Source organism: Durio zibethinus, chromosome 14, assembly GCF_047325235.1.
Source record: "Durio zibethinus cultivar Kanyao isolate XHJ-2024 chromosome 14, ASM4732523v1, whole genome shotgun sequence".
NCBI lineage: Eukaryota > Viridiplantae > Streptophyta > Magnoliopsida > Malvales > Malvaceae > Durio > Durio zibethinus.
In genome coordinates this window covers 12,162,301-12,177,765 of record NC_143175.1, presented here as the reverse complement: position 1 = coordinate 12,177,765, position 15,465 = coordinate 12,162,301, and the positions used below count along the sequence as shown (strand labels likewise).

General features: G+C 27.6%; 1 protein-coding gene across 1 annotated transcript; it reads right to left on the bottom strand.

Moving 5' to 3' along the window:
- Positions 1-394: 394 nt before the first annotated feature.
- Positions 395-6,504, bottom strand: LOC111294529 (Polynucleotidyl transferase, ribonuclease H-like superfamily protein). Its single transcript, XM_022887884.2, has 8 exons — positions 6,172-6,504; positions 5,971-6,042; positions 5,346-5,469; positions 5,174-5,261; positions 1,941-2,078; positions 1,763-1,850; positions 1,534-1,654; positions 395-742 (listed from the first exon to the last, which is right to left on the bottom strand). The coding sequence occupies exons 1-8, from the start codon at positions 6,254-6,256 to the stop codon at positions 568-570; spliced, it is 891 nt and encodes a 296-aa protein (XP_022743619.1). The 5' UTR covers positions 6,257-6,504; the 3' UTR covers positions 395-567.
- Between the last annotated feature and the right edge of the window lie 8,961 nt (positions 6,505-15,465).

Genomic DNA, 15,465 nt, shown 5'->3' with positions numbered 1-15,465 from the left:
TTTTTTTTCTTTTCCTTTCTTTTATTAATATTTATCCAAACAGAGTAAGAGAACAATAGTATGGGTTTTGTTGGCTCTTAGCTTTCGATCCTTCTGTTTCTCTTGAATTCAAATTATTTTCAATCCGTCCAATTACCACCTCGCCTCTAGACTCAACTCAAGGGTAACACATGGCAAAAGGAACAAGTTAGAGATGATAAATAAAGAGGGAACCTAAATCTATTGCCACAAATTGTTCATGGTTGATTATCACAAGAAAATTCCTACCATTGTGTTCTTATATATAGCAGAGTTTGGAGAATTGTAGTGGTGGTAGTTGCGTCAGCAAAGAGGCTGTTTATTTCAGAGATGTATAACAATTCGTATGCATATGGATGTTTGGAAATTGTGAAAATGAGGAGCAAAGGAAAGAAAACAAAGCTGATTTCTTCGAAGTGCTACTACAATCTCAACACATGGTGAATGTTAAGAATGCATAATCAAGATTGCATGGAATTTCATCAAGAAATATAAAATCTCAAAGCGAATCAAGGATTCAACAGGAATGAAGTCATCGATTTGATATTCCTAGAAATGAGTGAGCTGCTCAAGCTTACGAGTCTGGAAGAACTTACAACGCCCTTTGGCACTTGATTCCATTTCTTCACTCTTCCTCTTTGACGGGGTGAAACCAACATTCCTTAATTTCAACTGCTTTCCACTGCTGCTGTTAGCAACATCCTCATCCACTCTATCAGATTCCCTACAAATAGAATGCAAATCAACAAAATTTTTTCAAATAGGCAAACCTTACAGGTAGACATGTAGACATTATTTTTGGTAATCAAGGATCAGAGTAGCACGGATTAAGATTACCAATTCACCGTCACCCAAATTTTGATAGAAACAAGATCAAGATGAATATAATTGAAAATTCATTTTCTCATTTTATTCAGAAGCTGCTTTCTTAACTCTTCTGTAATTGAACAAATTTTAAGGTACTATTCTCTAACATTTCAAAACAAAGTCTCCCAAACCAGAAGGGTGGAAAATATTACATAGCCAAAACATCATTAAGCTGTCAGCCAAGAATACATTCAAGCTTGAGTTTGTCTGCTTAACTTGAGTTTTGAGTTTTGGGAATCGCTAAAGATTAATGCACATGAAAAACTTAGCTTAGAAGCTAAGGTCAAACTCTCTTTGCAAAGCTTATCAAAAAATCAAATAAAAGTCAAGCATCTATTGTAGTTGAGTCAATCTCAAGCATTCTACCAGTTAGCTCAGCTCATCTGTAGACCTATCCATAAACATAGAGAATAAATAATTCTAAAAGCATGTCAGGGTAACAACGTCTTTATGGTTCAAAACTGTTGTACCAACCAGGACTTTAGCATATATGCTTTTTCTTCTTTTCTTATAAATAATTAATCAGCTGTATTCTCTCGATTAAAGCACATGAGCACATATTGACATAGTAAACATCGAGAAGACAAGACCATGCACAATTATGCAGAAGCATTAAAACTGAAGGGAATTAGAGTGTTTGTACAATACCAGAATACTTCAACCATGTCCTTGTAATATGAAGTGCATGTACCCCAACTGAAGCGAACCAGTGTTGGGAATCCAAATACTGAGTGTTTGTGATGTGCCAGCCAGGCCTTTGTTTCAGGATCTAGATACATCACAGATAACCAGATTCCTTGTTTAATTAACCTTTTCTAACATAAAAAAAAAAAAAAAAGAGAAGTTATGGAGAAAGATGATTTCAAGCACTTTCAACCTCCTGGATATCCAGAACCAAAACTCCTATGCATGTTTTCAGTTGTTTCCTCCAACACCCATTCTCGCAAGGCTTTGTCTCTGGTTACCTGCGGGTTAAATAAAATAATAATAAAAAATAAAATGAAAGCAGTTTAGAATGAGCCAAAGGTGAGGATTTGAAAAGGGAAGCTAATTACCTTAGCAACTATGCTGGCCCCACTCACAACTGGATAAAGACTATCAGCCTTCTTTGCAACCACAAATTTGATGGAAGGAAATCTTTCAGACAATTTGATTCTATACTTGTCAGCATCTCCAACTGTATCAAGGTAAACCTGAAATACACGGACATACTTCCCCCTTCTAAGTTTTCCTTTCCCCAAGCAAATTTTAAACAAAAAGGGTGTTGCTAGTAAATTTTGCCTAGGGCTAACTCTACAACAAACAACAACACACTAAGTCTTATATCCCATATTCTGAGGTCGGTTGTATGAAAAATCAAATAAAAGAATCAAATTAGGTTATAGTTTGAATCCTCTTCCACCACTCATTTCTATCAACAACCATCTTTTCCTCTAATTCCTTAACCATTATATCGTTTTTTATTACTTGCACTCATCTCTTTCATGGTCTACCTCTAGATGTTTTGATCTCTCCTAGATCTAAGGACCAATTCTCCTAACCGGTGCACAGCTAGGCCTACGTTTCATATGTCCAAACCATCGCAAATGGCCCTCTCTCATCTTCTCTTCAATTCGGACTACCCCTAATTTTTCTCGAATTTCTTCATTTCTGATTTTGTCTCTTTTAGTCTTACCACACATCTATGTAAGCATCCTCATCTCCACTACGTTCATTTTCTTTTCATGTTGTTTCTTAACAGCCCAACATGTACTAGGTAGGAAGTCAGAGGTGGAATGCTACCTAATTAAGGGTTAACCATTCCCTCCTAGACATAGGTGTCATAACAATATAGTCACTTCACTTGACATGTGATGACCCAAAATATCAAGTTTGTCATTGATAGAGTTTTAAGGTTCTTAAATGTAGGAAGCAATACCTAGGAACTCTTGTTATCTTAACTGTAGGGGTTTACGTTGTAACATAGGAGAACTTATGGCACCTTATGACCAACGTTGTCTCCCAAATTTCACTGAGTGATTGAGACAGCACCAAAAGATCAAACTGCACTTAAATAGCCATGAAGGCAGCTGAAATGGAGAGAAAAGAAGGGACACACACCCCTCATGCTGCTGAACAATTCAGAAAATTTGTTTTCTAAATTTGAAGCATTAATAATTGAGTCATTTTGTGAATTCAAGGGCTGATCTTTGATTCAACATTTAATGCTGAATTCTGTTTCATATTATTACACTGTTAAATTTGATTTTGCGGAAATGAAGTGTTACAGTCTATTTTTTGCCACATCTGGCTGAAATACACTTTTTTATTGCAAAACAGCAGCTTCCAGCCATTCAAACATCCAAATTTATTCTGGATCACGGATAATCATATTTTTCATCAATCAAATGTTAACTAGGTATTCTAGCTTAATTTACTGTGTTGGATGTTTCTGGACAATTTTGTCAAGATTTCTTGATTTCTATAAACTTAATGCAGAATTTCACCATTCTACAATACTTTTAATGTGCTCAATCATTGTAAACTATAGATATTAGCCTAAATTAATCTATCAAACTGCTACACTAAAAACTAGATGAATGAACTTTTACTTGCAATGTATGATATATTTATCAGAATTTTGTAACTTTTTAATGAAATTGAGATTGAGCAATGAGACTATCAAATGTATAGTTCTTTGAGTATGACCTCTTATTTGAAGCATTGAAACTAATTCATGGTTTTTGTCATCTTCCACACATCACATCAGTGAAGCCCCAGATTTTATGTGCCAATTTGGATTTCACTGATGCGATATTGAACACATCCAATTCACTGGGCAATTGACCCGACCAATCCTTTGATAGGAGTTTGGACCCATCCAATTCACTTGTGGCATTTTAGTAAATGGACTTCTGAGCAATTAGTAGTCCTCCACTACTAAGGGAGTTTGACCAGTTTATATGCATCCACATTACTTTAAGTTTCACTTTATTACTTTCAGGAGAAATTATGAATGCTTAGATTCTTTCACTTGCTAGATCATTACATGACATATTCAAAACTGAATTGCAAAACAATTCGCTTTGAAAGTGTCCATTTCTGTCATAAGAAAGTGTGTTATACTAATTTCTAGTTTGAATTTTTTTCAGTGCAAACCCGTGAAGTCTACATTTGTCATTGTTTATTTTCAGTATCTGAATCATAATTTTGATATATATCCTTAACCACCTGATATGATATCCTTAAAGCTCTTTTGTTTGTAGTCTTATTCTAGTGTGTCGAAAATACCCAATTTGGCCTAGCTTACTTCCCATCATGCTTATTTGGGCATATTTCATTTAAATATGATTAGCTTAATTATTGAACTTTATAGCTCACTAAATTGCTTCTCTTTTCATATTAGAGCTCAGAAAGTTGGGTTGGAGTTGCTTCCTTTTCATATTCATGCTTGTATGTTATACCAAGTCCATGAATGTATATTTTGTGTTGTTATGGGCACAGGTTTATGTTTCGGAGGTGTTCTTGTACATTTGAGGTATGACCTTATTTGAAACAACTTGATTTTGTAGTAAATTACTAAAGGGTTAAAGCAAATACAGAAATGTGACTTTGTTATGTGGGTTTTTGATATATGAAATAGCTGGGTATGTTTAAAACAAGTCATTATGCTTTTCAGAATGGTTTGAATTCTACCTTATACAGTAATTTTCTAGCTTCGATCTTTTATATCTCCAAATGGCATTAACTGTTAAAAATCAGTATTAGTTCATTTTTGTATGCTTTGAATCTTGGGTGAAAAGTATGTATGTGTTGCTTGGGGTATGGCTTAGGCTATACTTCCATGCATGACAGAACAAAGGTTTGAAGATATTAATTTTTGTATGCTAAGATAAATAGATTTTATACTTGTGCATTCAAAATCTAGGAGTAAAATCCTATCATTGATCTTTTTTTTTTTCTTCTCATTAACCTCTTTCTAGTTTTAGATTAATCAGAATATCCAAGCAATATTTACCTCATCCAAAAACAATTAGCATTTTATGTTTGCTTAGTCAGTATGGTCAGTATTTCTTCCAAACTTTCCTCATGCATAACCATCCAAGTGTATTCAGACTTCCATTCCAACTGTCAATTGATATTACCTTACAGCATCCAAAAGCTAACAACTAATCAAACAATGTAACAGCTCATAATAATAACAACATGCCATTTAGTTCACTTTGTTATGCTTGTAAAGTACCAAAAATACTTGAAAAAGCCATACTAAAATAACAAATCTTTTCAGAAAGGTTAGAGAAAGTTCTACCTCAGTTAGAAGAACTCCCATGTTTAATACCCTATTGATCAGGCCAATTGCAGAATCATGTGATATTTCGTTCAGGTTCACCTTATTCCTGTTGATTAAAACGCATGAAATCTTGTAAAAGATCAGAAAAACACAAGGAAAAACTAAAAGATGTTATGATTTCACAACTGACTTCTTTAGCATTTTAGCAGAGAGCTCCCTCGGATCTATAACATCAACAGACCACCCTATTGACTCATCAGCCTTTAAATTCTCGAACAATTCTTCCCTCTTCTCTTCTTTTAGAGTCTTTGAATCTACAGGTGACAAAAGGAAACTGTAACACTCATGAAACCAAATAACTTCTTTTAAATTTATAAATAACTTTTTCATGATATTAACAAATACAAGAATTTTGGTTGATTTTTTATAGCTTAAGATGAGGAAACAAATGCAATGTTGGATTATAACCACCAATCAGTTAACGTAGTTAAATTAGTCTTTGTGAAATGCTTTTGAAAGAAAATCAGACCAAAATTTCCATACTCAACTGCTAATTTCCTCAAAGACATTCTTTTCTTCCCTAAATTTATCTGCTTAAACCAACCTAAAAACAAAAGAAAAGAAAAGCACATAGTTTTTATATTAAAAAAAACCCCCAAAATTGTTAAATAGAGCCTTTACATTGTACTCCACATTCTACATTATGCCTTTCAAGTGCCTAACAGTATAATATATCATTATTTCAAGGTCTAAAATTTGGGACAAAATGAAGTTAAAAAGGAAAAAAAAAAAAAGATATTTAGAGGGCTTTGAACCTGCAAAATTCAAGGTAGCAAGAGTTTTCTGATAAGAGCGAGCACAGTAAAGGCATCCGTACACCATGGGTCCTGAAACCAACAAAAGCAAAATAAAATCGGCCAAGAAAACATGGCTAAACCGTGTGCTAAAAATTGGGGGAAAATCAAAAGGACAAAAAAGACAAGGAAGAGAACAGAGAGAGAGAGAGAGAGAGAGACCTAAAACAGGGCCACGGCCGGCTTCGTCGATGCCCATAATGCAAGGAGTAGAGGCCCATTTGGGAAGAGCAGCTTCCGATCCCATTTCTGTTTTCCACAATCTGATTCACTCAAAAGGCCGCCTCTATTCAATATTTTTAGGACTTCCTTTTTTTATTTTTTTTTTATTTTCACTATTCCCGCCAGAAATCAAAGGGTTTTGGTTTGCCGTTTGCGCCTTTGCTGTCCCCGTACCCCGTTATTAGAACTTAGAAATTTCTCTGTAACTAGTGGACAGGCGTCTAAGGAAAGAATTACAAATCTATGATATCTACCTATAATATTGGATTAGAATTAGAACTCTGCTTCGTTGAGATTATTTTTTTATTTTTAAAAATTAAATTTTAAACATGTTAGAAGTAAATTTTTTTATGTCAAATGTTAATTAATGATAATATATAGATAAATATAAGTATATTTTATTTTTTAATATAAATTATAACTTAATTATATATAAAAATATTTTTCATTAAATTAAGTATTAAATAATATTTTTATTAATATAATACATATAAATATAAATTAAATAAATAACAAAATATATTTTTTATATATTCTAAAGAAGGTTAGACAAAGCATTTTAAATCCAATCTTGACTTAATTTAAATTATTTAAAAAAAATAAAATTTAACTTAATCTTTATTTTAAAAAAGAGAATCGATTGAATTATAACGAATCAAAATTTATTAGATATATGTTATTTTATCATAACTACATTAATTAAATTTTTTTTTAATTTATTTAATAAATAAATTTTTTAAAAAATGATAAGGCAAATAGGATGACAAGTGAATTTATTAATTAATATATTAAATAATATTTTAAATAAAATATATAAATATAAAATTAAATAAATAATAAATATATATTTTTATATATACCATGGTAGAAGTGTAATACCAAACTTTTACTCTCATTTGAGCTCAATTTTTTTTTAAAAAAATTTAAACTAATTATCCTAAACTAAAAGAATGCATACCAATTAGATTAAAGTAAATCAAAACACATCATATACGGATTGTTTTGTTATTTTTTATTAATTTTTTTATTACAAAATTTATCTAAAAAATAAAAGTAAAAAAAATTAAAAATCATAAAATGAAAAAGAAAAAGTTTTAAAAAACAAAAAAAAAAAAGAGGTGTTACATGAAAACTCAAGATATAGTAAAACACTTTAAATCCGTCTTCAATCTAACCTCATTTTCAAAAATTATTTGATCGAATCTAGGCTTTTTTTTTTATTATTTTGTAAATGCACCTATATTAGATTGATATGAATAAAAACCAATCAAATGGGATTGTTCTATCTTCCTAATTTCATTGATTTTTTTACAAAATTTTTATAATAAAAAATAAAATATAATATAATAAAATAAAAATAATTTTAATAAAAATAAAATAAAATAATAAGAAAAGGTAGAAATTGATGGAAAGGAGAGGTGCCATGTGGACACCTTCCGTTTGCATTAACAATTACAAAATTAATAAAATAGATATTTTGCATGGTTACACGTATCAATCTCTCGCGTTTTTTGCTTTTTTAGGTTTTTTGTATATTTATTTATTTACTTACTTTTTTAATGCTTAATAAATATTTTTATAGTTATTTTTTATATTTAATAAATATTTTTTATATTTTATATTTTAGTAGGATCCATTTGATATTATTGACTAAAAATATTTTTTGATTTCATAATTTTTTAAAAAAATTATATTAACAGATGTGTGAACATGTATCACATTTCTTTTTTTTTTCATTGCTATTTTGTTTTTTTTTTTTTGTTTTTGACTTTTATTTTTTAATTAGATAAATATTGTAACAAAAGAAATCGATAAATCAATTTTGTAAGAAAAAGTCAATGAAGGAATGGATGATAAAACAATTCTATTCGATGGGTTTCAATTTGTTCAGATTCAGAAAGTTCATTTTTTTATGGCTAAATTATCAATTAAGAACTTAACATTTGAGTGATTATTCAATTCATGACTAAGCGTTTTAATTTATATAAATGAAAATTAAAAGTTATTGACTTATAACAATGAAATATTTTTTTAAAATGGAAAAAAGGCAATAAAACACATGTCGTTAAGTTAAAAAAATATTAATAGATGAAAATTATGTGTATTTTTCAATTTTTAAAAATATTTTGCCCATATTCTCCCTTTTCAAATATATCTCTCTTTTTTTTCTAGTTTTTCTTAATCATAAAATTTTAAAAATTTTAAAAATTTTTTAATTATAACAATCTTGATTAGTTGAATCAAAATTTCTACTTAGCCAAAGGAATGTCCATTTTGGAAGCTTCAAATACAATTTGAAAATATGAAGCTATTAATGGAGATTGTCATTTGCATAGCAAAAAGCATTAGAAAGCATAAAGAAAAAAAAGGGGATAAACCAAAAAGGAGCTAGACGAGCGAGACAACAAACAAAAAAGAGAGACCAATGATGATGATAATGGTAGATTGAGGAGATGATAATGATTTTTTTTATAAATTACATTTAAAACTACTTTTTTTATAATGGTTTTTTTTTATATAAATTACATTTAAAATTAATTTTTTGTATCATCTTGCACACGTGGATAATAGTATTGCCATATCAGTAGAAAATGACACTATTGACTTGCCACATCAACAAAAAATCAGATGAGTTGAATAATTCAATGTTTTACTTTAGCTAACGTGCATGTAATGCACTTTTTAAAATTTATCAAAGAAAATCCTATATTATTACAAGTCGATAATGTTTAATCATCATTCGTATAAAATAAAACATTTAGTCAGGAATTGAACAACCACTCAAATGTTAAGTCCTTAATTGAGCATTTAGCCTTTTTTTTTTTTTTAATTTGGATTGGATCAATTTTTTTTTTTTTGAAAATCGAGATTTGTTCAAAAGCAAGTTTAGGGTCTTTCACCTCTTTGGATATATAAATACATTTTATTATTTTTTTAATCACATATATGTATTATATTGAAAAAGTAATTATTTAATATTTTAATTTAATAAATTTATGTGGCATCATTCCCATTTGGTTTCCTTTTGTTTTTTCCTCCATTTCCTTTTTTTTTTTTTTTAATTTTGACTATATTTTTCATTAGATAAGTTTTGTAAAAAAATGTAAATAAATGTAATGACGACAAAACAAACCATATCTTATGGGTTTCAATTTTTTTCAATCCAATATGTGGTGTAAGGTTTTAAAAAATTCGATATCAAGTCAAAATTTTTTCTTTTTTTAAATCATAGTCGCATAAAAAACGGGTTTAAAGTGATTCGTTTTAACGAAGTATATATATAATTATATTTTTAATTAATTATTTAATTATATATATGTATTACATTAGCTAAATTATTATTTAGTATCTTAACTTAATAAAAAATTATTTTTAATTATTCATATTAAGATGTAATTTATCTATCCATCTATTATATAAATTTTATTCATTTTGATTTTTGTTTAACCCTCATTTAATGTATTGATATGGCATCTTATGTTTTTTTTTTCTTTTTCTTTTTTTTTTTTTTTTGCTTTTTTGAACTTGTCTTGATTTTTTAAAGTTTTATTTGAATTTAGATGAATTTTGAGAAAAAACATTTGAGGTGTCCACGTGGTACCCAATTTTTTTTTTTTTTGGTTTTTTAATTAAATAAATTTTGCAACAAAATGTATTGATGGATAACAATGATAAAACAATTTGTATCTGAAGAATTTCAAATTTATTCGATCCAATAGAGAATTAATTTTTTGAAATTGAGATTAAGTAGAAGCAAATTGGGCTTTTTAAGAAAAACAAGGTCGAGTTAGTGAAAAGTTAATGATGCTTTACTCCAATTATCTCAGGGTATATATGAAAGTATATATTTTAATATTCATAATACAAACTATGCACATTTTTTACCTTCATGTAGTGTTCCTTTTAACGTATTTTCTCCCTTTTTTCTCTCCATATTTAGTAAATATCTTTTTAGATTAACGGTGGGATTCATTTAATATTATTGAATAAAAATATTATTTATTTATTTATTTTAAATTAGATAGTTTTTCTTTTTTTTTTTAGTTTTTTAATTAAAAAAATTGTAATAAAAAAGTAAGTGTAAAGTGATGGGACTCTATTTTGATTTTTTTTTTTTTTGCTTGGTTGTTTTCATTTTTTTGCTTTTTGCTTTTTACTTTTAGCTTTTTTTTGTTTTTTTGTTTTTAGTATAAATCTTACACATCCATCCATACAATAAATCTATCTATCCATGCATCCTTAAATAAAAAAGGTTGTAAGATTTTAAGAGCAACAAAATGCCCACGTGGCATCTCTTTAGCTCATTTAATTTTTTTTTTTTTACATTTTACATTTTGCTTTTTATCTTTTGTTTTTTTAATTAGATAAATTTTGTAAGAAAATAATGTCATTTTTTTGCTTTCATTTTTTATGTATTTTAATTAGATAAATTTTATAATAAAATGATCCAATTAATATTGATAGTAAAATAATCAATATCTGATGAGTTTCAATCCGTCTCGATTCATTGTGGGTATTTTTGTAAAAAAATGATTTCAAGTTGAGTCAGGTCTATTTTTTTTAGAAAGTGAAGATAAGTTTGAAATGAATTTAGGATACTTTCCTAGGCCACCTCGTGATAAATATAAAAAAATATATTTTATTATCTATTTAATTTTATATTTATATATATATTTATATTATATTAATAAAATTATTATTTGCTACATTCATTTAATATATTCACATTTTAAACTCCGACATAGCACCCTAGCATCTATTTTTTTTCATTTTTTGTTTATTTTTTATTATAAAGTTATTATCCGATATCTTAATTTAAAAGATTAACATTTTAAACTTATTAAAATTTTTACGTAGCACCACAATGAGCTTTTTTTCCCTTTTTTTTTCTTTTTTTTCATTTTCATTTTTTATTTTATACCTTTTTAATTAAATTAATTTTGTTAAAAAAAGTCAATGAAGTGTTCACGTAGCACCCTAGTTGACTTTTTTTTCACTTTTACCTTTTTTGTATTTTTTAATCAAATAAATTTTGTAACAAAAGGTATTGATTGATAAAAATATCAAAACAATTCCTATTTGACAAATTTTTATCTATCCTGATCCAATAAGGAGAGATTTTTTTTTTATTTCTATAGTATAGATTTGTATTTGAATATTAAGAACATCACTATTTACAATTATTTTTATTTATTTATTTCTATTTTAATAATTGTTATTCCTATTTAAAATATAACAAATATACCTTTTATCATTCATTAAATTTAAAATCAAAATTATTACATGCGAACAAGCAAAAAAATTGAACCTACAGCAAAGTGTGGGTCAATTTCTAATTATTTTTATTGTTAATTACTTTTATTTTACTTAAGGTTTTTTTACTCACTTATAGTTGGAGCTATTTCTTTTATTAAATACACACCTTTTATTTGAATTAAAATTAAAATATTATAATTAAATACTCGTTAATCAATTATAATTTAAAAGTATATATGATTCGTTTAAATTTTATAAGGAAAACATAAAAAATTCATTTCATTAAATAATTACTAATTTATCTAATTAATGAAAGTATGTCTTTTTTATATTTAAAATTGTCAGGATTTGAATTTTGATCACTAAATTAAAAGTCCAATATTCTACCAACAGAGTATGCGATAGGACGGATCCAAGATTTACATTCAATGGGGGCAAACTAATATATATAATAGTAAATATAAATTGACTAAAAAGTATAAAAAAAATTACCTTATTTATACATAAAGATAACACATTGCAATTGTTCTTTATGAATATCATAGTTTGAAAGTGTTGTAAAAATTTTTCATTATCAATATTACAAAATATACATTTCTCTATATATGTAACCAAATAATCATTCATCAAAAAAATTTTCATTTGGTTGCACAAATGATTCTTCACAATCTTCATGGCAAAAAATTTTTTTCAATTGATGTAGTAGAAATTAGTAATATCAAAGCTAATTTCACAAGTAAATACATCAATGAATAAACAATAAATTTCTTTATCTTAAAAAGTTTTATGGAGAGGTCACTAATACTTTTAAAACTTATAAACTCATTATGAGATTTTAAATCAACAATGTAAGTTTCAAATTGATCATCAATAATAAGTAGCTTCACATAAGAAAATTCAACAAGATAAAATTGAGTGAGATGAATTAACTTTTCCTTATTAAATGTTGCAAAAAAATCACAAAAATTTAAATAAGCCAAAAAAAAAAAACTACATATTCACCTTATTAAAATAATTGTTGTGCTCCTAAAGTTACACATCAATTACTGTGTAAAAGACTTAACTTGATAATGATATGAATTTGTTATTGTTTGAGCATTGTGTTGTGATCTTCTACAAGTTATAAACATATCATCCTATTTAAGATGACAATATTATTTTTTTTTTTACAAAATAAAGAAACCTCATTGTGTAAAAATTCTCATGCATCATTTCTCATCATTTGTAGATGTTCTTTAGCTATTGTAACTAAAGCCATTGCATTCATAATATCTTGATGTTGCCTTTATAATTCTAAAGACAATTCATTTGTAATCTCCAATGTATTTTTCATCAAATACAAGTTGAAAACAAAGTCAAAAGATTGAATTGAATCTAATAAAGCATAAGCTTTACTTTACAACAATTTGAAGCATATCAACATTGAAACTAAACATAAGGATCAAATTTATCAAAAATCCATTATGTGAACCCACATCACGTATCTTTGGCTCATTGAAGACTTGATTCTTTATTTAAACCCCCTTGTGTATCCCTACTTCAACAATTTTATTAAGTTGCTTTTCTCTCACAACATCTTTTTGTTTACATAAAGCCCTAACAATATTCACTACATTTGTCACAATATTAAAGAGCAATGCAATTTGAACATTATTCTTGCCATGGCTACAAGATTCAATTGAAATTGATAAGCATAACAATGAACATAACAAACGGATGCATTTTCTTTCATGATCAAAGTTTTTAGACCATTGAATTCACATTAAATGTTGCTTGGTCCATTATATCCTCGGCCATAAATTATTGAAATACTAAAAAATGTCTTAATAGCTACTTTAAATGATAAAGTGGTTGTATCATTGACATGTACTATATTAAGAAAACGTTCAAAAACACGTACTTTGAAATTCATATAGCATAAAGCAATAACGGCTTATTCTTTGATTAAAACATCATGAATTTCATCAAGTAAAATAGAAAATAATTCATCTATAAAATTTTCCATGATAGCATTTGTAGTATCAATTGCATTGGTAGGAACAAGATCTTTTAAAATATCATGTGCAATCATTTTTGAATTTTTAAAATATTTCTTCATAACTAATTAAATTAAATAGTTTAGTTTATGTGATTCATAAGGAATAAAAAGATATATTTAAATACAATTATGCAAACAAAGACCATTATGCATACTTTATTATGCATTTTAAAATTAAATTAAATTAAATTAAATTAAATAATTTTATATATGAAAAAAAAACTTAAAAAAATTAAATTACTTCATTCAACTTTAAGTGATATATGATATTTTCTATTCTTTATCTATATTTAATATAAATATAAATAAATCATAAATTAATATTAAATCAAACTACATAATATAAAAAATTTCAAATAGTAAAGAAATATTCTATCACATTAACAAATTATAAATATACAAAAAAAAATTTACTTTTTTGAATATCTTGCTAGGAGAAAAATTTATTCCATTCCTTAATATCTTTATTTTCCTTTTTACTTCTTTGGTTCTATTCTTTTTATTGAAAATTTTAGGCTAAATGCTCAATTTAAGATCTAATGTTTGGATGTTTTCTCAGTTAAGGACATTATCTTTAATTTGGTTCAATGTAGAATTAAATGTTTTTAGATTAGTTAAAAATAGAACTCCATCGTTGTAGTGTGGCACATGTATGTTAAACTAGAGTGATTTATTTTCTACTATAAAAGCTAATTTTTTTTTACTTTATTTTTACATTTATGTTTCTCTCTCTAATAAAAAGAGAAAGAGTATCTCTCTTTAAAAATAGAACCTACTGAAAACCAAGCTATTCAAAATTTGATCATTATCACTGCCCAGACCGATCACATTTTGACCCTAAAATTTTATCAGATACTTTTTTTGACCTCCTCATCTTAGATCCATCCTTGGTTTTATTCGAAATAGCTTTGAATCGTCTAGATCTAGACCTAAAGTCTCAACCTAAAACTTTAAATTACCATCAGATTTACATTAAATTTCACCCATTCTTTCCTTTCAACCTTCTATTTCACGTTCTCATGTTAGATTTTCTTAAAAATTGACCAAACTCCTTATATCTAACCTTGAACCAACGGTTTTAACCCTTATAAAATAGCTTCTATTGTTACTCCAAACACCACAAACTCCTACTATAACCTTCTTCTTGCTTCGACCTCTCTTCCCTTTAAATTTTAAGCCTTGAAGCCCCTTAGATCCCCTTAAAATTGAAGCCCCCCTTTTTTTATGGTTTTGGCATTGTTTTCCCTTCTTTAAGAAATGTGTTTTATCTATTTGTTTTTTTTTTATTTCGTGGATTTCGATTTTAGTAGAGGTAGTGGGTTTGGTTATTATATTTGGTGCAAGGGTGGTGATAAGGCTGGTAGTGGAATGTTTGGAGAATGGAGATAGATTGGGTTATTGAGGTGCATAGGAGTAGGTTTTTGACTGGTAGTGTCATGAATGATTTGCTGATGTGGGTTTAGGATTCAACGGTGGTCGAATGAAAATAGAGCATTGGTATCGTGTAGGGTGGTTATGGTGGTTTAGGTAAAAATGAGCTCAGGTAGAGTGAGAAAAGAAGCAACATGGTCAAAAGTAAGTTTTGAAACAAAAAAAAAAAGGCTTTGAAGTTTCCTGGGAAGTAATTTTGGTAGTGAAATGAAAAGGAAACTAGCAAGAGGTTTGATTTGAAGGGAAAGAAAAACGAAGTATTTGAAATTTTTGGGAAGAGGGGTTTTAATTTTTTCTAAGAAGATTTAGCGAATTAGGTTGCTATTTTTTTGTTTAAATATTTTGCTAAATTATGGGTTCTCAAATGTTTTTAGGGCAGATGAATTAGATAAAACAACTAAAGAAAGATAGGGGCAGAAAACAAGAGAAAAATTTATTTTTTTTACTATTTTTTATTAATTTTAATGGTTTTTAACCAGATGTTAGAGTTAACAATGTGTGATTTACAC